Source organism: Gobio gobio, assembly GCF_949357685.1.
Source record: "Gobio gobio genome assembly, chromosome: 23".
Classification (NCBI taxonomy): Eukaryota; Metazoa; Chordata; class Actinopteri; order Cypriniformes; family Gobionidae; genus Gobio; species Gobio gobio.
In genome coordinates this window covers 10,779,387-10,802,350 of record NC_137119.1, presented here as the reverse complement: position 1 = coordinate 10,802,350, position 22,964 = coordinate 10,779,387, and the positions used below count along the sequence as shown (strand labels likewise).

The following is a 22,964-nucleotide window of genomic DNA, read 5'->3' as shown; positions in this document are numbered from 1 at the left end:
TGCTGCTGTTCTGTAATTTTTGACCGTGTTTTTTTTTTTTTACTTCATCGGAATGGAGCGAAACTTAGTAAAGGTTTTGACCAAATCATGGACATGATTCAGAAAGGTTAAATGGTCCTGAGAAAAGTCACACTTCTACTTTCACATTGGAAACGAATAGGAAGCGAATTTCGTCTAGTGGAAAAGTTTGGTACTGCGCTCAAACAATATCTTACTTAAAGCTCTTCTTTTTTTTTTTTTTTAAAGATATCATCCTCCAATTTGGAACACAACTTGTTAAGATGTATGGCGTTGATTTTCTCACAGTTTTAGAGATTTTAAATGTTTTGGAAATTATATTTTACATTAAATTTAAAAATAGTATTTTTATGCACTTTTAATAATAAACAAACTATAATCCCCCCTCCCATTAAATTCCCTAAAAATACAAAATATTAGATAAACATTATCAAGCTAAAATATAATACATTCCATTGGAGAAAAAAAAACGTAAGTCCATAATTTTAGGTGATTGCATGATTAACAATTTAGTTTTGTGCAACAGAAACAGAAAAATATATTGTAGTCACAAATTAAGAAATTCGTTCCCTCGTTTTTTTCCCTCCCCTTCATGATGCACAACCGTTGGAAGAAAGTGTATATAGTTGCAAAAAAAATTCAAAATATTAACATTTTTTCTTACACTGGTTTCAGTTCAGAAGTGATTCATCATCTGTGGTTGGTTGTATGGATTACCATTGTGTTTGTTTTGTGTGCTTTTTGAAGCAGCATTCAGGGATCCCGTAACACTTGTACTCAGAGATTGTTTCCTAAAAAAATGTTACTTTGTGATTATTTGATAAAATAATTTTAGGCATATAAGTTACATCTGTTTTTTTGTTTGTACATTTTTGGGTGGAGTATCCCCTTCACAAAAATGAGGGAACAATTAAAAAACAAGCCAATATCTATTTTTTTTTTTTAAATTCTCATGTCATGTCCAGGGCTCTGTATATATATAAAAAAAAAAAAAGCCCAAGACATTTGTGGACGTGACTTATGTAACTGACATACTTCAAGACGCTGGAAGTCTTGGATGGATTTTTCAGTCTCAGTTCTGCAAAACTTGTCCCACTCCTGCCAACAAAAGTACGCAGCCAGGTACAAGTCAGATAGATGAACAATACGAGTAACGTGTACCTTCAGTTCTAAACAAATTCAATTTAAGTAACTATTTTACCATTTTTCTCCCTTTTCTCGCTCCGTTGCGCCGGGGCCTGTGGAAGCTCAGCCTCTATATTGTATGTATATTTCTGAGATCGGGCCACAAGGCAGTGAATTTTTTTATTTCTCTGACAAACAACACAGGCTTCAAGTTTAAAGAGAGAATAATGCAGAAATAATGCTCATTTATTAACACAACAGTTTCAACATTTCCACAATCATCTTAAAAATAAGCAAGTGACTTCCACAAGTTATAGTTATAATCCACAAATATTTTAAGGTGTTGTGCATGTATTAATAAACAATTGCAAATATACAAATATTGTTTTTGAAGCAGCAACCGTGTTCAGAATCATACTTGCTGTAGACTAGTTAAAACATTTAGCATGTTAAAATTACAATCAGACAAGTACAGATTCCAAGAAAACATGAGTTAAAAACAGCAGTCTTCCATGTAAATGTGCACTAATGAGTCAGTACAAAAGTAGTGTTGCAAAATATATTACTTTTTTCCCCCCAAACAAAGATAACTGAAGCATTTACTTGCTCGCTGCATTTCAGAATGCTTTGTGACATTAAATCGTTCTGCGTATGTATTTAAGAACATAAAAACATCGGACATGAATAACTGAGACAGAAGGAAGAAGGACAGACAAGAGCACGGTGGGATCTGTATTCATTGGAGCTTCTACAACACAGCTGTTCTTGAACATACTGTGCGAGTCCATTGCACTTCAGCGTGTGTGTGTGTGTGTGTTTACAGACTGAAGCCTGATACAGTGAGATGTTGGGCTGTGTTTCTCGCCTCAAAGTACGAGGTGTCGGTCTCATCATCAGGCTGAGGGATGAAGGGCATACTCTGATTGCTAAGGTTTTCCCAGTCCACACCCTCAAAGAACAAATGATTCTTCAGTTCTACAGAAAGACACGAGATGAGAACATGCCAGTGTTAAGATTAAGGTCATTTTAAGATTTTTTTTTTTCTCATTAACAATACTTGTTAGTAAGATGAACAAATATTAGGTGCTAGTTAAAAAAACAGTCTTTTGGATTTAAATAGGCCATGTATGTTTGGCAACAGGTCTAACCCTAAGTGATGGAGTGTGTAGCTTTTCATTTCTTAAACAACCATGTAGAAAGAGACACATCATGACCATATTCCAGGATGACAATGTCAAGATTCATCAGCTCAAACTGTGAAAGAATGGTTGGGAGGAGCATAAAGACTAAAGAATTGATGCACTTCTGAGTCCAGACCTTAAAGGGATAGTTCACCCAAAAATTAGGCCATGATTTAAGGCCTGTACACACCGAATATCGCGCGCGCTTATCGCCAGCGTTTTTCGTGCCGTTTTTCGGCGTGTCTTGAGTGTTCACACCCAAGCGATTTTCCCTGGCGATGCGCCGAGTGAACGTGCACATTCAGTCGATGCGCTCCCGGTACACAAGATGGTGCTGCGGCACTTTAAGCCTCTGACACTCGCTTGTCACACAGAAGGAGAAGAGAGACAGTATTTACGTGCTTGCCAAAACCAGAGACATATTATGTATATGGACAAAACCATTCACACACTTTTTGCTAACTGGCAAGCAGCATTAGCAGTTCATCTTCTTCTTTGTCTACTTACTACTTCTTCGTCGTATCAATGTGTGCTCGGCAAGAGCGTTTTGTGCTTGAGCGCCACCAAGTCGTGTTTTACTGTCACTTCAGCAGCTCCAGGCACGTGAACAAAAGCGCCGATCTCATTGGTCGGACAGTTTTTTACGCGCCGCGTCAAAATAAAAAAACGAACCCGAGGCATTTTTTTTTAAAATGACGCTTTTACGCCTGGCGTTTTGCGCGTCGGTGTGAACACTCACATTGGCGCCCATTGTTTAGTCCCGAGGCGTTAAACGTCGGCGATAAACGCGTGCGAAAATCATCCCGGTGTGAACAGGCCTTTACTAACCCTCAAGTCATCCTATGTGTATATGATATTCTTCTTTCAGACGAATAAAATCGGAGTTATATTAAAAAAAGTCCTGGCTCTTCCAAGCTTTATAATGGCAGTGACCCGTTTCGTTTTTGAAGTCCATACAAGTGCATCTATCCATCATATAACTGCTCCACACGGCTCTGAATAAAGGCCTTCTGAAGCGAATCGATGCATTTGTGTAAGAAAAATATCCAGTAAATTATCTAGCTTCCGGCCGATTGCCCAAAAACAAAAATTTTATGTTTTTCTGCTTACACCCGAGGCATCCAAGATGTAGGCGTTTTTGTTTCTTCATTAGAACACAAACTCCAACCGTTGCTGTGTGCCAGTTGTATAATGCATGTGAATGGGGTCTAATTCTATTAGAGTAAAAAAACATGCACAGACAACTTCAAATTAAACCCTGCGGCTCGTGACGACACATTGATGTCTTAAGACACGAAATTATTGGTTTCTGCGAGAAATCTCAGACGAATGTCATCAGCTCTCCAGACCGCCACAACTTCCTGTGAGTAAGGTCAAAATACCGACCGGGTCATAGATATATACATAGATTCCTCATTAGTGCCTGCTCGAATGAGGAATCTACGTATATATATATCTATGACCCGGCCGGTATTTTGACCTTACTCATAGGAAGTTATGGCGGTCTGGAGAGCTGATGACATTCGTCTGATATGAGGTGAAATAATGGCATAAATACTGTTTGGTTTCTCGCAGAAACCAATCGTTTCGTGTATTAATACATCAATGTGTCGCCACGAGCCGCAGGGTTTAATTTGAAGTTGTCATGCATGTTTTTTTTACTCTAATAGAATTAGACCCCATTCACATGCATTATACAACTGGCACACAGGAACGGTTGGAGTTAAAAATCTTCATTTTTTTCTACTGAAGAAACAAATACACCTACCTCTTGGATGTCCTGTGGGGTAAGCAGAAATACATACAATTTTAGTTTTTGGGTGAACTATCCCTTTAAATTTACGGAAGGGTGTAGCGCCCCTCACAGTTCAAAATGCTTACGCTACGTTTGATGAAATTGCACACCAGTTACGCTCGTCAGACGTAGCATAAGCATTTTGAACTGCGAGAGACGCTACACTTTTCCTGGGCTAATTTTCATTTTTGGGCGAACTATCCCTTTAACACTGGTTAAAATAGCTAATTTCTCTTGTTTTAAACACTGGAGGAAACATTTGGGATAATGCAAGTACACAAGTAAACAAAAAATGTATAACTGTGCTAGTGGTTTTTGGATATTTTAATGCCAAATCTTACATGTTATGTCTTATATGTAGTCCCTGTAATCGTCCAATTTGACTCTCATATGCTGATGTAATATATATATATATACTTGACAGGTGATTTTTCTTAATAAAATGTAGTTTGAATATAGTCTTCTCCGTTGTATATTCACACATATATTTTGCATGTTTCACCTTTAAAGCCAGCTCGCTTGTTTGAATCCATGGTGAGAAGAATCTCAATGGCATTTCTTGAATTCTGGGTTAACTCCTCGTCTCCATCTGGCCACGGTATATCTGAACACATCATTCAATGAAAATATGAAGATCAGAAACGGTCAACAACTTTCTTCTCATGGAGGAAAAATAAACCAGGAGATCCATTCGTTGGATCCAGGAGTACATAACTTTTCATCACCTTTGACGCGTATTTATCATTGACTTTCTTACCTCTGTTGAGAATGTTCTGGAACACCAGCTGTGGAGTCTCATCGTTGAAGGGCGGGACTCCTGTGAGGAACTCGAACAGACAGACACCTAACGCCCACCAATCCACCATGAAATCTGTCGGAGAACAACAAAACCCAGTTAGTTTAATTAGTGCAAACATACAACATGGCTCAGTGTGTTAGAAATGTGACCACTATTATAAAGCGGTGACAGCAGAGGCCGTAAATTGATTTTTAGGGGGAAAGGAAACAGCAGAAACACAAAATCAAATATCATGATAGCTTATGTTAAGTTACATTACAAAACTGAATAACAATCAGTCATCAAATGTTCAAAAATTCTCTCAGGAATCTGAAATGATGTTTAAAGTTAAGACATATATACCTTCACTGATAAACTTAAAGCTTAAAAAGGTGAGGTTTCTGTGCCAGTACAGCAAACAGAAAGGTGAAAACAACTGCCCAGGATGAGTTGGGTGGCTGCCAGTGTTGCTATGCAGTTGCTAGGGTGTTCTGGGTAGTCAAAAAGGCATAACTCAAAAGAGTCCACCACCATAAGACCGTAGATTTGACTCGGTCCCTTCTTCCATGAAAGTATAAAGCTTTTTCACTTTTTTGTTTGAAAAAAGTAATGGAGTAATAGTAAGAGTAAATCAAAAGGCGGGCGTTAGCTTTTGATGCGACTGACCCGAGTTTGGCGCGTTTTGTACTTTGTGCAAAGAAAATACTTTTTGTTGCCATTTGCACTTAATTTGCAAATAGCCGCTGTCTGTCTTTTATGGCTATAGGACAAACAGTGCCGGACTAAATGAATGCCGCAGTTTGTTCAAATTGATAAACCTACAGTATTCTTCAGTTTAAATGCAAACGTAGCATGTGTACAGCCGAATGCATAAAGCATACTCCGTTTGATAGCATGCACAAACATAGGACACATGCACAATAAAACGTTTCATTTTTGTCCAGTTGCTGAGCTATTTCTTGAAATTTGCTACATGCACTTTAGTTTACACATATACTTTTTAAACCCAAAGTATACTTTAGTTTTTCCAAGTGTTTCTAAAGTATACTTCAGTTTTTACACATACACTAGGCTATTGCAACTTCCGTTTTATGCCAAGTTGCCAATTTTAGAGTGCGCATTGTGTTAAGAGATACACGCAACTCAAGTTTAAACAAGTACAAAGACCTTTTCAAACGCTCATAACCAGGGCTTGATATTAAAAACCGCCAATGCACCAAACACAGTGGCGTGTAACAGTCACCACTCCTAGCCACTGAATTTAAATTTTTTGTTAAATTTTATATATAAAACACATTTTCCAATTGCAGTCTTTTAAAAAGCCATCTGAAATAATGAAATGAAGTGTCAAAAATATAGATTTTTCGATACAGAAATATCTGAAACCCTTCCAAATTTTATTTTCCGCAGAATAGATACACGATACCAGCTGCGCCTTCTCGCACTCACACATTTAATTTGCACCGGTTGAATGTTGGGGTTACAGAGCTTGAATTTAGGCGTAGGATTGCACGTATTGAGCATAATTTTACTAATGCCCGGAGATTTTGTCCTCACAGCCAAGGAGCGTGCACATAAAGCCACCTCTTAGTACTAAATTTAGTTATTTTACGCTGCTTATTACGCTTAAACAGTCAAGTACACACAAAATAATGTCAAAATGTCAGTCTTGGTGAGTATTCAACAAGCCTGCAGCACTCCTATCAGAAACTGAAACCTCCGCGCCTCGATCGCCCCCTGGTGGTTGGTCCCAGTATAGCTCCTAAACCCCACCTCTCCATGTATTAGAATGGACGCGAGACACACTAAACGATTAAATTACACTTCAAATAATTTTCCTAAAGATGGTTTCTGTCATTTTAGGCAGTTTTTATCATGATGATTTCATTTCAAATGTTCGTTTTTTAAATAAGTTTAGTTTTAGTTAGTTATTTGATACTACAAAAACGGGGGTTGTGACGTCATGATTGACAGCTGAGATTGACGGCTTCTCTGAGTGAAGTTGTCACTAAGGCACTAACAGACTTTTTTCTGGATTTTTGGGAGGAGATTGGAGCTTTAGCTCTAATTTCTACATTTCTCTAACTGTTTATTTCACTCCAACATAATGAACTGTTCTGCATCTGTGAGTGTGGGCAGGCTTTTGATAATCGCGCCTCTACTTCCTGCTCTCTACCGCGCAGACTCGGTCCCAAGATGTCAGCGCCGTGTGCGGGCCTACGAAAGCTTCAACTCTGGTCAGCGGAAGTCAATGAAGTCGCGTCGTCCATATTTAGTTACGGTCTATGGTATTCACATAAACACAGTCAGTTATGTTTCAAGTGAACGTACACAGTTGAAAAGAAAACCCATATGTAACAGTATAATGGAGCGGTGTGTCAGGTCTTAAAGTGACAGCAGTCTAAAATACCCGCTGCCAAATTATATCTAAAATATCTAAGGCAGTTAAGCCCAGTGAAAATGCTGAGTGTCTAGTAGCTTTGGAAAACCACTTGGATCCATCTGGAGAGAGACAGCAGTCTCTGGACAAAGATGAAACCTATACGTTTGGCTGTACGCATACGCCAAGTTGTTGTCAAAACTTTCCCAAACCATCCCTCAAGTCTTCCATTGCTCAGCCAAACAGTCAGGCAGCCCTGCCCCAAACTCACAGCCTCGGTTGAGACATAAGTTGACATGTCGTTCCGATCGAACAGAGCAATGTTTCGAACACACCACGAAGTTAGCGTTCACACTTTTCAGGAAGTCAAGCCACAAATGACTTTCTTGTCTGCACAATAAACTGGTACTATAAAATATTTTAACATTGAATTAGTTTTTTTTTTTTAGGAGATTGCCCCAGAATTCCCAAGCACTGTCATAACATCCCAACAGAGTTGAGACAGACAGCATTACTGAAGCATTAAGGGTGATGAATCAGGAGCCGCCAATCACAAAAGCTGCAACCCATAATGGAATTAGTCAGCCACGCCCTTATCTAATGCGGTAAAGGCAAGCGGCCCACACATGCACCAACATCTCCATGGCTTACAATCTGAAAGAATACTTACCTTCATGTACAGACCCTGAAACTAAAACATAACAACTGTTAATAAAGCAAGACTCATTCCCACTTTATATGTATACGTACCAAGTAACAAAAAATTAATTGTTAGGTACAACATACTTATTCTGTTTGTGTCGTATAGCAAAGCCCTTTTGCTGCTATTGAGGCGTGATGGCTTCTGGTAATGGCTGTACGCAAGTCGTGTTCTAACGGAAGAGTGACCTCTCTGACCCGACATATGACGTATTGATGAACGCGGAAGTGCAGAGGATATAGCAAAACAAAACACCGGTTATGAATAACAAGTCTAAAACAAGAATTTTTAAAGAGAATATGTCAGCGGAGCTTGAGTTTGTTGCCCAGTCCTATTTGTTTGAACCTACTCACACCCAAGCTTATGCTACTCCTAAATCGGGTCAGAGGTACGGCCGTTACCGGAAGCCAGTGATTATAGTTTATAAAGTTATAAATATGGATATTTTTTCTTACAAAAACGCATCACTTTGCTTCAGAAGGCCTTTATTAACCGAATGGACTTTTCATAAATGGATGGATGCGCTTTTTTGGGGTTCAAAATCTCAGGCGCTACTTACTCCCATTATAAAGCTTTGAAGAGCCAGGATAGGTTAATATAATTGATTATGTTTGGCTGAAAAAAGAGAGTCATTTACACCCAGGGTGGCTTGAGTAAATTATGGGATCATTTTTGTTTTTGGGCAAACTAAACCTTTGAGGGGTAAGGGAGGGTCAACAGTGTAAATTACAGATATAACTATAGAAATTAGTTACAAATGCAATTACAATGCAAGTATTTTTTTTAAATATAACTACACATATGTACCAAGTAAGTGCACTGTATTAAATGCTTAATTTAAAAGACCTATGCATTTCACATATTCAGGGTATCTGCAGGTTTCACCAAGTCAAATTTAAGACTTTTTAAGACCTTTTCAAGACCATTATGAATTAAATTTAAGACCAATATCACGCAATTAAAAAAAAAAACGTACAAAAGGAAATGCAGAATCACAAAATTACTTGCAAAGCAAATTCATTTATTCAAATTGAACAAAGTATTAGTAAACTTGCACTTCCTCATAGCTCAATCCCACCAGGATTAATATACAAACACACTACCGGTCAAAAGTTTGAGAACGGTAAGATTTTTAAATGTTTTTACAGAAGTCTCTTCTGCTCACCAACGCTGCATTTATGTTATTAAAAATACAAAAAAGCTGTAATATTGTGACAGTTGTGTTTTGACTGTTCTCATATGTGAATATATAGTAAAGTGTCATTTATTCCTCTGATCAAAGCTGAATTTATCATCATTACTCCACTCTTCAGTGTCACATGATCCTTCATTAATCATTCTCATATGAGGATCTGATGATCAACAAACATTTATGATTATTATTAGTGTTGAACACAGTTGGGTAAAACATTTTTTTAGGATTCTTTGATGGATAGAAAGTTCTAAAGAACAGCATTTATCTGAAATAGAAAGTTTAAAAATAGATTTCTGAAGGATTATGTGACTCTAAAGTCTGGAGTAATGATGCTGTAAATTCAGCTTTGAATCACGGAAATAAATTGCTTTTTAAAATATATATTGAAATACAAAATAGTTATTTTAAATTGTATTAAAAAAAAAAAAATTCACAATAATACTGTTTTTGCTGTATTTTGGATCAAATAAATGCAGCCTTGGTAAGCCTTGGTATTATATTAGGTTGCTTTCACTTTAAGAACTGCAGTAATGAGCCTAGATTCGGTACACTAGCGCGAGCGCTGACAGGCGGCAAACGTGTGCACAGAATCCGGCATCGAGTCTGACATCGGTCCGTGTGTCAGTAGCGAATGAATTCGGGGTTTACATCACTTTTTAAACTCTTTTTTTTAGTGCTATCGGGCATATCATACTTTTATTTGTTCATTATGCGAGATGGCAGGTAAGAAAGATTCGCCTTTGCTTTCACGATCGCGGAACTGGAAGAACTGAAGCTGAAGAATAAAATCTGTTTGATGTGTCTGTGGTACAAATACAATCCGAAAGAGAGTAGCGCCAATAACACGAAAGCTGATTGGCTGCTATATAAGATGCATGCTGGTCTCTCACTAGCGAAAAAACGAACTAACAACAACCTATGACAACAACACACACACACACACACACACACACACACACACACTCTCTCTCTCTCTAAAACGCGGTGGGAGCATTTCAATGAGCAAGAGGTAGCGTTACATGGACGTAGGAAAATTAAGGCTTTTAAGGCCTTAAAATTTTGATTTTGAATTTAAAGACATTTAAGACTTTTTAAGATCCCGCGGGTACCCTGCATATTGTATTATATCATATTGCAGTATTACTTGGGCCGTTAGACACCCTACGCTCCAAGCCAGGGGTCGGCAAGTAAGGTTGGCATTGGGCCAAAAAATAAATAAATTTAAAAAAATCGCCACTAGATGGCGGGCCAGAACGTAGTAAAGGGATACTTAAACCACTTAAGTTCTGGGACCATTTTGGGGGATTTCCGCCTGGATTTGGCCTACCCAAATTGAAACCTCTAGTGTCAGTCACTAGAGACTCTCGACATGAGGGGAGAGAGATTTACCTGCACAGCTCTCACTAGCTGGCCTCCGTTACACTATCATGACAGATCTATTTCAGGACCAGCCGTTATCAAAATAATCTGGCAGCGGGCACGGGCCAGATATTATAGCTGGCGGGCCAATTTTGGCCTAAACTATTGCTCTAAGCCATTGCAAAATCCATAATGGTTGACCATTATAATTTAACTAATATTTGAAGCACATATCAGCACAAGATAAACACATATTTCACATACTGACCACTCAAACTCTTACCATGAGGTTTGCCTAATAAAAGTTCTGGTGCCAGGTAGTCAGGGGTTCCCATTATAGGAGCCCCTTCTACACGTTCTGGACCTCTACGGACACTTTTTGGTGTTCTGTAGGGAGTGTGAGACACGACCATCTGCTGTGGAGTCTAGAAACGAAAAAGGAAATATGACTATTTCATTTTAAAAGATTAGCCCACTAAAATGAAAAATCCTAAAAGTTCCAAAAGACTCCTCACCTGGTAAAGTGAGCTGCTCAAACTGGGCCTTTTCTTCTGAACTGGAGTCACTACAGACTGGGCATTGTGGAAGGAGGTTGCTGCAGACATCTCCATGGCATCCAAAGAGGCTAGGCTGAGATGTGACGTACAAGACCGGTTTATGGAGCTGCAGTAGCTCCTGAACGCAACCACGTTCTTGGGTTTGAGGAAGCCTGGTGATTTGATCATACTATCAGATAACCCATGAGGATGCTCAAGAAGAGAACCCTTAGAATCACCCCAATTTTGCTTTGGTGTAGCTATTGTGGGCCGAGCTGCCAGTGTGATGGAAATATTGTTTTCATCCAGCTCCTCGAAAGAGGATGACAAAGCCTCATGTTTGTAATCCGTAGATTTTTGTGGCGTGTTAGCAACCAGTGACATCTCATGGGCTGAGCCGTCTGAGTCTAAACTAAGGCTTATTCTGATATTATTTCGGTCATCGCCAGGTGAGGTTGGGGAGCTCAAGTTGGTCTCTGCTTTAAGCAAAGCTATCCCCTCGCCTTGATCTTCGAGATCACAGAATAGATTTTTGGCCACAGCTATGGGACTAGATTGCTTTGGGCCCATTCTCTCACTGAACTGTTGACATATCGGTGCAGTTTTAACATCATCAAGCTCCACAATTGAGAAAATTCCCGTCAAGCCTGTGCGGGCTAGTGAGTTGCCCTCAGGAATATGGAAGGACCTTTTGTACACAGCATTGTTTTTCTTGCAGTGGATCTCAGCCTGACCTGGGCTTTTCTCTACTTCTTCAAAGGCTCTCTTTACTGAGGATTTGAGCTCTATTGGTGGCTCTGGTTTCATAAAACTGTTCCCAACTGATTGATGGGGAACAGCCTTGTGAACAGCCAGTGGTGTGGCACAGTGGTCGGTTGCATTGAACTGGAGCCTCTTGGCAGAAATATCTGGTTTAATATTTCTGCTATTGTCCACTTGGTTATTGAGTGGAGTCAAAACATTGTTGTGATCCTGAGGTCGTGCTGGAAACATCTTCCTCCTTTCCAGAGGTGTCAAGGGAAGGTTTCTTGACATTCTATTGCCCACTTCTCTTCTGTTTGCCCGAGGAAGGTTCTCGCCATCTTGTAAATTCTAGAATTGCATGATATTGTCAGGTTGATTTTGTTTTAAAAGAAATTAATGCTCAATATAAGTTAATATCTAAAAACACTAATTTCATAACACTTGTCAAATGTAATGTTTAGCAAATCGAATATCAAAATGAATACATTTCATACTAAACATTATAATAAACAGTATAAACCTAAATTCACTGATTATAGTGACTGATAATATTTTGTGTTACTTATCTTACGCAGACAATATAGTATTGCTCAATAGTATTGCTCAAAAATATAGTATTGCTATGAACCAAAACCCAAAACAGTAATGCTGAAACAAACCTGCTCATCCTCCCACATTGGGCTGACACAGTCTTCAGAATCAGTAGTGGATGGTATCTGGCATGAGTGGGTGCTTCCAACACTCAGCGTCTCGAATCTCTTCCTTGATTTCATCAGCCTTGGCGTCAAACTCCTAGCCAGCAGGCCAGGACTGAACACACTGTTGGAGCCTAGAGAATAGCTTATGTTAGGCTTTACATTATACATTTACAGCAAAAACTAAATGACAAATGTCATTCTTAAAGCTGCAGTCCGTAGTTTTTCCTCTTTGTCGCCATCTCTGTTCGAAATCTGCAATTGCAGTTATTCGCGGAATTATCAACTTTAGGTGAATTGTGCCTTGGCACGGCACAGCGTGGAGGAATCCAATGTTTTGAGGAGAATGTGCGGCTGTCAGTGACCGCGCCGGTTTGGATACTGTCATTGAGAATCACAGATACTTTTTGAAAGTATGACCAACATAAGAATTTTCACCGGAAAAATGTCATCTGAACAAGTAAGTAGATAACATCCACTTTTGTAGGTTAAATCGCGATGATTAAATCTAACGATCGCTTATCAATAACGTCAAACCGTGCAATAGTGGTGTCAACAATAATCGATTCAGCGATGCATCGCAATGCGGGGCATGCACGATTCAGCATCGATGCGGCAAAGTGCCATAATCGATTATGTCACCGTTTATTTTCTGGACTTGAGTTGGACAATAAAGTTGTGAAGTTTCAATTACTTCCAGGGTCATAACAACAACAATCAAGATGGCTGAGGCGGAGGGAGATGACCGCGATAGACGGGTATTAAAAACGCACCCAAAGATTGGAAAGCGGACATCTGGGCACATTTCGGATTCTGACGCCGGCTTCACACCGCACGCGGAGCGGTGGGTATGGAGAGCCGGAGCCCGCGCCCCCATTGTGGATTCACACTGGCAGCGTTTGTCTCGCGCGGATATTGCAAATGCAGACAAATATTGTACATTATGTCACATTTACGGTCTTCTCCTCCGAGCCCCGTCTGTCTCGTGCTTTGATTTATGATGGGCAGCATATATCTGCTGCAAATGCGACCGTGTTCCCCTCTGTCCCAAACACATATGCATATAACTTGTTGTATATAAGTAGTTCACATGATAAATGTAAGTTAACATTAAAGTGAATATATGCTTCTAGTTTTAATAATTTAAACAGGCTTTTGAAGTTTGGGCAAAAACTTCTGGCAGTGTTGTGTTTTTAATTTTTTTAACAGCTCTGGATGTCATATGGTGATTGTGAAACACACGGGGCACTTCACTACATGATTTCATGGTGGAATTTGTTATTTTCCATGTTAATCTGGTCAGTTTTGATCAAGAACAATCCACTGTGGCTTTAAATCAGCGTGAGCAGCGCGGCAAAATAGACTCGGCGCCGAAACGATCGCGGCACTACTGCTGCTTCTCCTCCTGCGATGCGCTGCCGCGCCGCCTCTGCGTGCGATGTGAATGCTCTAATCTGTTAACATGGGCGCCGAAAAAAATATGCGCTGCTTACGCCCTGCTAACGCGCCTGCCACACTAAAATCAAGCACGAGAATTGACGAGTCCCTAGTGTCAACGTTACTGTGTGTGTTGCACTGAATATTTTTATTGCTGGGTGCCTGGGTGGTGGTTGTTGTTACAATAGTGTGACTGTAATTACGGATTAATATTTGCACAGGAGTTCATGAAGTGCCCTGTCTCAAAGCTTTTTACTGTACCATTCAATTTTATTTTATTTAATGACATTTATGTCAAAGATACAGGAGAGTGATAATACACACATAGCAGCCAATACAATCTGTTGTTCAATATCGGACTGCTTGTATTACCTCATGACTGATTTGCCTTGTTGTGTGCAGTAGAATTTTGATGCATCGCAATGCATCGTAGAATCGAATTGAATCGAATCGTTACCTGGTGAATCGTAATCGAATCGAATTGTGAGGGCAGTGCCAATGCACACCCCTACCGTGCAATACTTTGTTTTCAAATAGTTAATGTTAACAATATCAGCGTTGGTTGACTACATTTAATGTGCATTAGGGCTACCTGTAGTTTAGTTTCCATTTCTGTGCAGTCTAATTTATAATCGTCATATTACCAACAAATTAATGTGGAGTAGAGGTGAATTGCTCCCTTTCATAGCTAGCGCAAAATAATTGATATTTACCATAATGCACATACAAAACTCTGTAACTGTATGAATTAAGCGAACAAGTGTGCTTCTATTACATTATTTAATCATTGAAATGTCTTGTCTAGCAGAAAAAAGCTGTCTCTGTGTCCGTTTTGAACCCCTTTAAAAGGTGTTCACGCCACCTTTCAAATTATCCTTGTTTTCGCATAGGCCCGGTTGCAGTCTCTTTTTTTCTGTTGCCACTCCGAGGGTGCGTCTCAATCAGCTTCCTAGTTTAGTAGTCAGGGCACTGATCAGGGAGTCAGCCCATTGACTCAAGCGCGTTTCCACCGCAGGAACTTTCCCCAGGAACTAGGAACTTTGGGGTGGTACTCGGTGTGTTTCGACCGCAGGAACTGGGGTCTAAATGAAGTTCCGGGTAAATATTTCCCCCTCCAAACGGCCCTGCTCCCGAGGTAGTACTTTTTCAAAGTTCGGGAACTTTCGGGGGTGGGACTTGGGTGCTGAACATGCTGATTGGATGAACTCACGCAGCATTTTATTTCAACCGGCATTTTTAAAAGTCTTTTGCGAGGTTCGTTCTGCGTTCAGTAAATATCAGTCTTGCTCTTTCTGTCCGATGGCGCGCGTTCGTCTCAGCCATCGCACGGTCAACGTCCGTAATAGCTGATAATAACATATGTTGTCTTATTTTAAATCTAGCTTTACGAGCTTTCAGAATACGCTTTAGTATCCGTGCTTGTCTCTTTTCCGCAGTTTTGTTAATGACCTCTTTAGTAAACCAATACATAACCAGCAAAAGCAGCGCTGCTTGCATCTCCTCCATACTTGTTATTGTTGCAGACAGTGTCGCGCAAAAGTGATTACTGTCCGTCGCTGACTGGGAGGAGCAGCCACGCGCAGTCCTACATCACCGGACTAATTTGCCTAATCTTCACGGTACTTTAGACCGCAGTGGAAACGCAGACAGTAGCAGGTCTGGGGGGAAAAAAGTTCCTGGTACAAATTGTTCTGGGTAATTGCGGTGGAAACGCGGCTTTATGTCCTGATCATTATCCTGACTACTGAACTAGGGGGCTGATTGAGACGCACCCCGAAAGTCCGAAGTCTTTCGCATTTTACAACGGGTGAATCTCCAGTTGTCACTGGTGATTGTCGTTTGAACCTTTCTGGATCCGCCATCAAATTGATAAGTTTAACTAGGCTATATCAAGTGCTGTGAGAAAAGGCTATAAATCTCCACCTCTAACATCCTCACACGCAATATAACCTACTACCTGGGACACCTTCTTTATGTGTACAGATGTGACATAATGACGCAAAGACATGCTTGAATTTCCCGCAGAAATCCACCAGTACCACTGGAATTAAAAACATTACAAGCTTACTGTTGTAAATCGAGCAAAGGTAAGCAGATAGTATTGAACACTGGCTGATTATGTACTTGCTCAAAAATGTATTAACCCAAAAGTTACGGACTGCAGCTTTAATAACACTAATGACAGACTCCGGATGAACATTATTCTGATACATACCTAAAGCTCGATTTTTGCCTACTGGGGAAATCAGGTACTCAACCCGTCTCTTCAGCAGAGGTGAACACAGAGAAGTATTCCTCTGAATGAGTTTCCCACAGGATTTGGGACTGCCCAACACTGTGCTTCTGTGACGCTTGCCCTCCGTCACCGGGGTATTCTGCCATTTCAAGTCAAAATATGATGTATTATACAAGCTGTTTAAAACAGGTTGCAGACAAATAAATCAAAAAATAAATATATAACAGGGCTCGTCACTTCATCTATAAGGCTAGTACAGTGTCGTCACTGACATCAGGTTTATGCTTTTTAATATCTTGCAAAGATCTATGTTGAAATGTGATAAATTCAAAACTTTCAACAATACATTTCAAGAAACTTGCTGTGAAAGTTGTGTAATAGAAGATTACATATTTTTGGCTGCTTTATTTGTGGAATCTGTCTTTCGAAGGGCTGCACATTCTTTATATTCAGTCTGCGCTACTTTTTGTAACATTCACATGCAGATGGATGTCTCTGTTGCGTCTCACTGCTATTTTGAATATCTTGTGGTGTGAATGGTGAATTAGGACAGCGTGAAGTTTTAAAAATGTTCCAAGACCCCACTGTTCTGTTGCACTCCATCAAGCCATTTTTAAACAAGCACACGTTCTGTGTGAACAGCCCTTAAGAAACATGCCTGATCAGGGTTCGCTGAAGCCTATTCATACAGGGCTTCCTTCAAACCAACTAGTTCAGATAATTCACCCAAACAATTGATTAACTACAGGGAGTGCAGAATTATTAGGCACGTTGATTTTCTGATCATATTTTTTTTTCCAGGCACATTTGACCAATTCCAAACCACAGTAATCCTAATAACTACTATTGATTTAGTATTTAATAATGTATAAGTGATATATAATTGTTCATGAAGGCTGGAAATGAAAATCACCTTATATTCAGGTGTGCAGAATTATTAGGCATGTTTTCTTTTACAGATAAATTGAGCCAAAAAAGAGATTTAACTCAGACTGAAAAGTCAAAAAGTATTAAATGCCCATGAGAAGGGTGCAATACTAATGCAATACTAGACATTGCAGTTAAGGCATGACCATTGGACAGTGAAATGCTCGTTGGGTCAGCAGGATCTGACAAAAACAGGTGGTGAAGAAAAGACACCTGTTAACTGCAAAAGAATTAATAAATTAAGGTGAAGAATTAAGGGTGAAACCATCAGGAACCCTTTAGTCTCCAGCGCCACCATTTTCCAGAGCTGCAACCTACCTGGAGTCTCCAGAAGTGCAAGGTGTCAGGATCTCAGAGACTTCAGTTAGGTAAAGAATCCTAAAAAATGACCCCCACTAGATAAGAATCACAAGCTGAAGTGTTGTAAAATACATGAAGAAGGTTTTTTTATAGGCTTTATGGACAGATAGGTTGAGAGTGACTCTTGAAGGACCAGCACCACATCCTCTAGTACCACTGTTTGAAGAATTAATCTTCCAGAATCTGGCAGTACGTTTTGGGAGTTCATTTTTAGTCCATCTCTGCAAAACGGACTTCAGGATGGACTAAAATGAACTCCCAAAACGTACTGCCAGATTCTGGAAGATGAATTCTTCAAACAGTGGTACTAGAGGATGTGGTGCTGGTCCTTCAAGAGTCACTCTCAACCTATCTGTCCATAAAGCCAATAAAAAAACCTTCTTCATGTATTTTACAACACTTCAGCTTGTGATTCTTATCTAGTGGGGGTCATTTTTTAGGATTCTTTACCTAACTGAAGTCTCTGAGATCCTGACACCTTGCCGTACAGTTATTTTGCAGTTAACAGGTGTCTTTTCTTCACCACCTGTTTTTGTCTGATCCTGCTGACCCAACGAGCATTTCACTGTCCAATGGTCATGCCTTAACTGCAATGTCTAGTATTGCACCCTTCTCATGGGCATTTAATACTTTTTGACTTTTCAGTCTGAGTTAAATCTCTTTTTTGGCTCAATTTATCTGTAAAAGAAAACATGCCTAATAATTCTGCACACCTGAATATAAGGTGATTTTCATTTCCAGCCTTCAAGAACAATAATATATCACTTATACATTATTAAATACTAAATCAATAGTAGTTATTAGGATTACTGTGGTTTGGAATTGGTCAAATGTGCCTGGAAAAAAAATATGATCAGAAAATCAACGTGCCTAATAATTCTGCACTCCCTGTATTTCCAACACCACTCAAAGTTTTGGGCCAGTCTGATTTTTGCTCACCAAGGCTGTATTTATTTGATCATTAGTACATTAAATGCGGGGGGCGGGGTATAATGCTATTTCATGCGTTCTGACTTATTTACACAGTTAAAAGAGTTGGATTATCATGCTAAACATGGCCAAAATAAAAAAAATAAATAAAACAAAAACTAGTTGGACTAGCTATTTTAACTATTATTTATAAAATATTAACTATTTTTAGACCACAAAATCAATGTCACTAAATAAGTGTGTTTTTGGATGTGAGGGAAAGACAACCATGTTCAGCTTCCCAAATAACCCAGAATTAAGGAAACGGGGCTAAGTTCGGCTGGCATCCAGGCTAGGCAATCGGTGCATACGTTTTTTTATTGTAAACAATACAAACATAAAGTGAATCAAACGTTATCCAGGGATAATGCCATGATGATGTATTGTGTGTGTGTGCGTGTCATTGGTGGGTGTGTGCTTGTGACTCTTTAACCCCGCCCACTGCACGCCTCCACGAGTTTGGCTGTTTTCAGAAAGAATTGGTACAGCGTATCTGTCTTTTATAAATATGATAAAACTAAAGACTCTTCGTAGATATGAAGGATGCAATACTACTCTATAGGTACTCAAGATTAACATGAGATTGGTAGAAACTGTTTGTTATGTACACTTTAAAAAACCCTGATTAATAGTACATAATTTTTTTTTTACAATTTAAAAATAACTGTTTTCTATTTCAATACATTTCAAAATGTAATTTATTCCTGTGACGCAAAGCTACATTTTCAGCATCATTACTCCAGTTGTCAGTGTCACATGATCCATCAGAAATCATTCTAATAACAAAAAGTGCGTTATTTTTATATAAAAATGCTGAGCTATATAAAATACACATTATATGAATCTGAAAATCTACTCACAAGACCAAGAGAGCTGATCAGTGACAGAACTTGACCAGGGGTTCTGAAATAACCATGTTTAGGTTTCACTAAAGAAGGTGTGGTTAAAATGTCCATCAGGTTTAGTTCTGGAGGGTGGGAAAGGAAAACTTTGTTAATATCAAAAGTATTTTAGCATTTTGGTCATTTAAAAAAGAAATAATAACAAAAAACATACCCCTGTCAAGTTTCACCTTGGAGAGCCCAAAGTCTGTGAGCTTAATGTGACCCTCATTCGAGATGAGCATGTTGTCTGGTTTTAAGTCCCTGAAATCAAATGACAAAAAAAAAGAAGTCAGTTTAACCAACAAAACACTAAAAATGATTTCTCAGTTTCAGAACTACCTGTGAATAATGCCATGTCTGTGAAGGTAATCGAGCGCGAGGGCGACCTCTGAGATGTATTTCAGAGACATGTCCTCATCAAAGTACCCATAAATATGAAGAAGTGATTTCACATCTCCTCCTATCAGATACTCCATCACCTATGAAAGCATCAAACATGCATGAACCAGTTAAAGTTTCACATTAATGCTGAGGTGAACTTCATAAAACCTGCCAAAAACATGTACAGGTACGTGAAGCCAGTTTTAGGATGCTTTTGACAGTATTTTTTATAACATTCAACATGTTCCACATCAGTTCTTTTTGAAATGTAACCTGTACACATTTTCATGTGAGTCCCTCTTATACGTACCAGATATACTTTAGTTGCGGTTTGAAGAGAGTAAAACAGGTGCACAATGAAAGGACTTTTACTGAGAGCCAGAGCATCTCTCTCAGCTTTCATCTGATCAGTCATGTTCTTATCCACCATGTCTGCTTTCTTCACCACCTGCCAGACAAAAGCAGCATTTTGTTAATCAATACTAACAATTTCAAAATGGTGAAACTTTTTTTTTAAAGTTAACTAATAATAATAGATATCACCATATTTCCCCAGTTGATTGATTGAACATTGACATATTAGAAATAAAGTCACCATGAAATCAAAATCACCAATTCTTGTTTTTGATATTTCAGTATTCCTTCATCTTTAATCAAAATAACTTCACCTCCCTCTATTCTCTGATGTTTACTGGCGCGAGGGCGGGACAACCTGTCACTCACATGAAATCCACCAATAGAAAACCACAACCATCCAAACAATTCCTAATGAACAAAATCATGTCCCGCCCTACATTTTTTCTTGTTCAAGAAACTGTTTTACTCATATAAGTAGGGCTGCACGATTCTGGATAAACTGAGAATGACAACTTTTTGTTGTGTTTCGAACAGATCACGTTTTTCCCACGATTCAGAACATACAAAGTAACGTAATTTACTAGAGCATCTGACTAAAAGTAAATTGCTGTAGTCTAGTCGGTTTTAAACATTTAATCAATCTAAATGAATTTTAGGTTGAAGGAATGATACAATGACTCACTCATAAATTAATATTAACTTGTCGATCATCAATGTAATCGATACAATCATTATTTGAAGCGCCATGTTACTTTCTAAAGGTGATTTACTCGATTTTGATCGCTTCCGTAGACGACAGCATTTATAGCCAAACTATAAACATTTATCCCAGTTCTTCTGTGACAATAGGAATATTTGTAACAAAAAAAATTATGCTGTGTGGTTGAAAAGAAAAGTTTGTGAAGCGGATGTATACCGATACTTGATTTTGATTTGAGTGTCATGGTGTGATTTTGTCAAAGGATTAATCAAAGACTTTCATTGACAGGTTAATCGTTGTCATTTAGGAATGAGATTGCATGGGTGTTTGAATCTACACACACACACACACACTCAGGGCCAAAGCGTGACGGCTAGACGACTGCAGATCTTCAAAACTGCAGATCTTGTGGGATGTTCCCGGTCTGCAGTGGTCAGTATCTATCAAAAGTGGTCCAAGGAAGGAACAGTGGTGAACCGGCGACAGGGTCATGGGCGGCCAAGGCTCATTGATGCATGTGGGGAGCAAAGGCTGGCCCGTGCGGTCCGATCAAACAGACGAGCTACTGTAGCTCAAACTGCTCAAGAATTTAATGCTTCTTCTGATAGGTGTCAGAATACACAGTGCATCACAGTGGGAAGAAGGCAAGCCGAAGGAGGCAGTGATACTTTGGGAAATGTTCTGCTGGGTAACCTTGGGTCCTGCCATCCATGTGGATGTTACTTTGACATGTACCACCAACCTAAGCATTGTTGCAGACTATGTACACCCTTCATGGAAACGGTATTCCCTGGTGGCTGTGGCCTCTTTCAGCAGGATAATGCGCCCCGCCACAAAGCAAAAATGGTTCAGTAATGGTTTGAGGTGTTGACTTGGCCTCGAAATTCCCCAGATCTCAATACAATCGAGCATCTGTGGGATGTGCTGAACAAACAAGTCCGATCCATCGCAAATTACAGGACTTAAAAGTATCTGCTGCAAACATCTTGGTGCCAGATACCACAGCACACCTTCAGGGGTGTAGTGGAGTCCATGTCTCGAAGGCTCAGGGCAGTTTTGGCAGTGGACCAACACAATATTAGGAAGATGGTCATAATGTTATGCCTGATCGGTGTGTATGTGACATTAAATCACAACAAATGAGTAAAGATATACATTTTGATAAATACCTACTTAATCGAATATAATAGAATGCTCATTATAATTATGAATTACAATAATAACTAATATATAAATACGTATTTTAAATAGAATACTAAATAACAAACATAAGTAAACGTCTGTATACCTTGACTGCAAACAGTTTGGAGTTGCATGTCTTTCTGGCGAGGTAAACTTTCCCAAAGGCTCCTCGACTGATGGGTTTGACCAGCACAAAGTCCTCGATGGAGGGAGCTTTCACTGCGCTGTTTGAGCCTTCAGATGAAGATCCATGGGCTTCCATCTCTTCAAATATCAATTTAATCCAACTAGAACACTTGCCGTGCAGTCGGTCGTCTCACCGTACAGTCAGTTGTCTCATTCAGAGACGCATAAAAACAATGGAATGGCGATTCTTGTGTTGAAAATCAAACCCATATCACCACAAAATCTTTTAAACGTTACATGCATTCGAACTGTGATAGTTTGAATAGGACAGCCCTGGCTGCGTTCAGTCCACCGCACCCATTCTCACTGTTGACAAGCGGGACGAGTTTGTTTTGAAATTTCAAATGTGCCACTTAAATTTGGGTCCTAAGACGCGACGGTTTAGCCGCCTAAAAGTAAAAGAAAATAGTCAACTAGGGGAAAAAAATATTATTTCTGTTTATTCACTATTTTATAAGAGCTGTTACTTATTGTATGAATGTGATAATTTTTATTTTATTCGTACACCAGTAAATTACTGTTACATTTCCGAAAAACGAGACAGGCAAAGATTGTGGCTACTTTGCGGGTCTTTAACCGAGCAAAAGTACGGAAGAAGGGAAGGCGCCCTCTGCTGGCCAGAACACACAGTAGTGACAGAATAAACCCCTGGTTTAGAAATCCCATAATGTTTTTTATTGTTGGAGACGTTTATGTACAAACATGAAATCATTTAAATTCCAAATATTTTGGGAACTGGCCCTCAAACGTCATAAACGGAAGCACAAACGATAAACAATACTTCATGCAATAATTAAACACTGATTGGTCCATCTTCAACAGCGTTGTGAAAAGTAACA

General features: G+C 39.3%; 1 protein-coding gene across 1 annotated transcript; it reads right to left on the bottom strand.

The window, feature by feature from the left end:
- Positions 1–1,358: 1,358 nt before the first annotated feature.
- Positions 1,359–22,448, bottom strand: mastl (microtubule associated serine/threonine kinase-like). The gene is made up of 12 exons (XM_079806739.1): positions 22,046–22,448; positions 20,011–20,148; positions 19,659–19,798; positions 19,492–19,580; positions 19,296–19,402; positions 16,159–16,318; positions 12,471–12,640; positions 11,047–12,159; positions 10,815–10,956; positions 4,877–4,990; positions 4,622–4,723; positions 1,359–2,118 (listed from the first exon to the last, which is right to left on the bottom strand). The coding sequence occupies exons 1-12, from the start codon at positions 22,199–22,201 to the stop codon at positions 1,961–1,963; spliced, it is 2,589 nt and encodes an 862-aa protein (XP_079662865.1). The 5' UTR covers positions 22,202–22,448; the 3' UTR covers positions 1,359–1,960.
- Between the last annotated feature and the right edge of the window lie 516 nt (positions 22,449–22,964).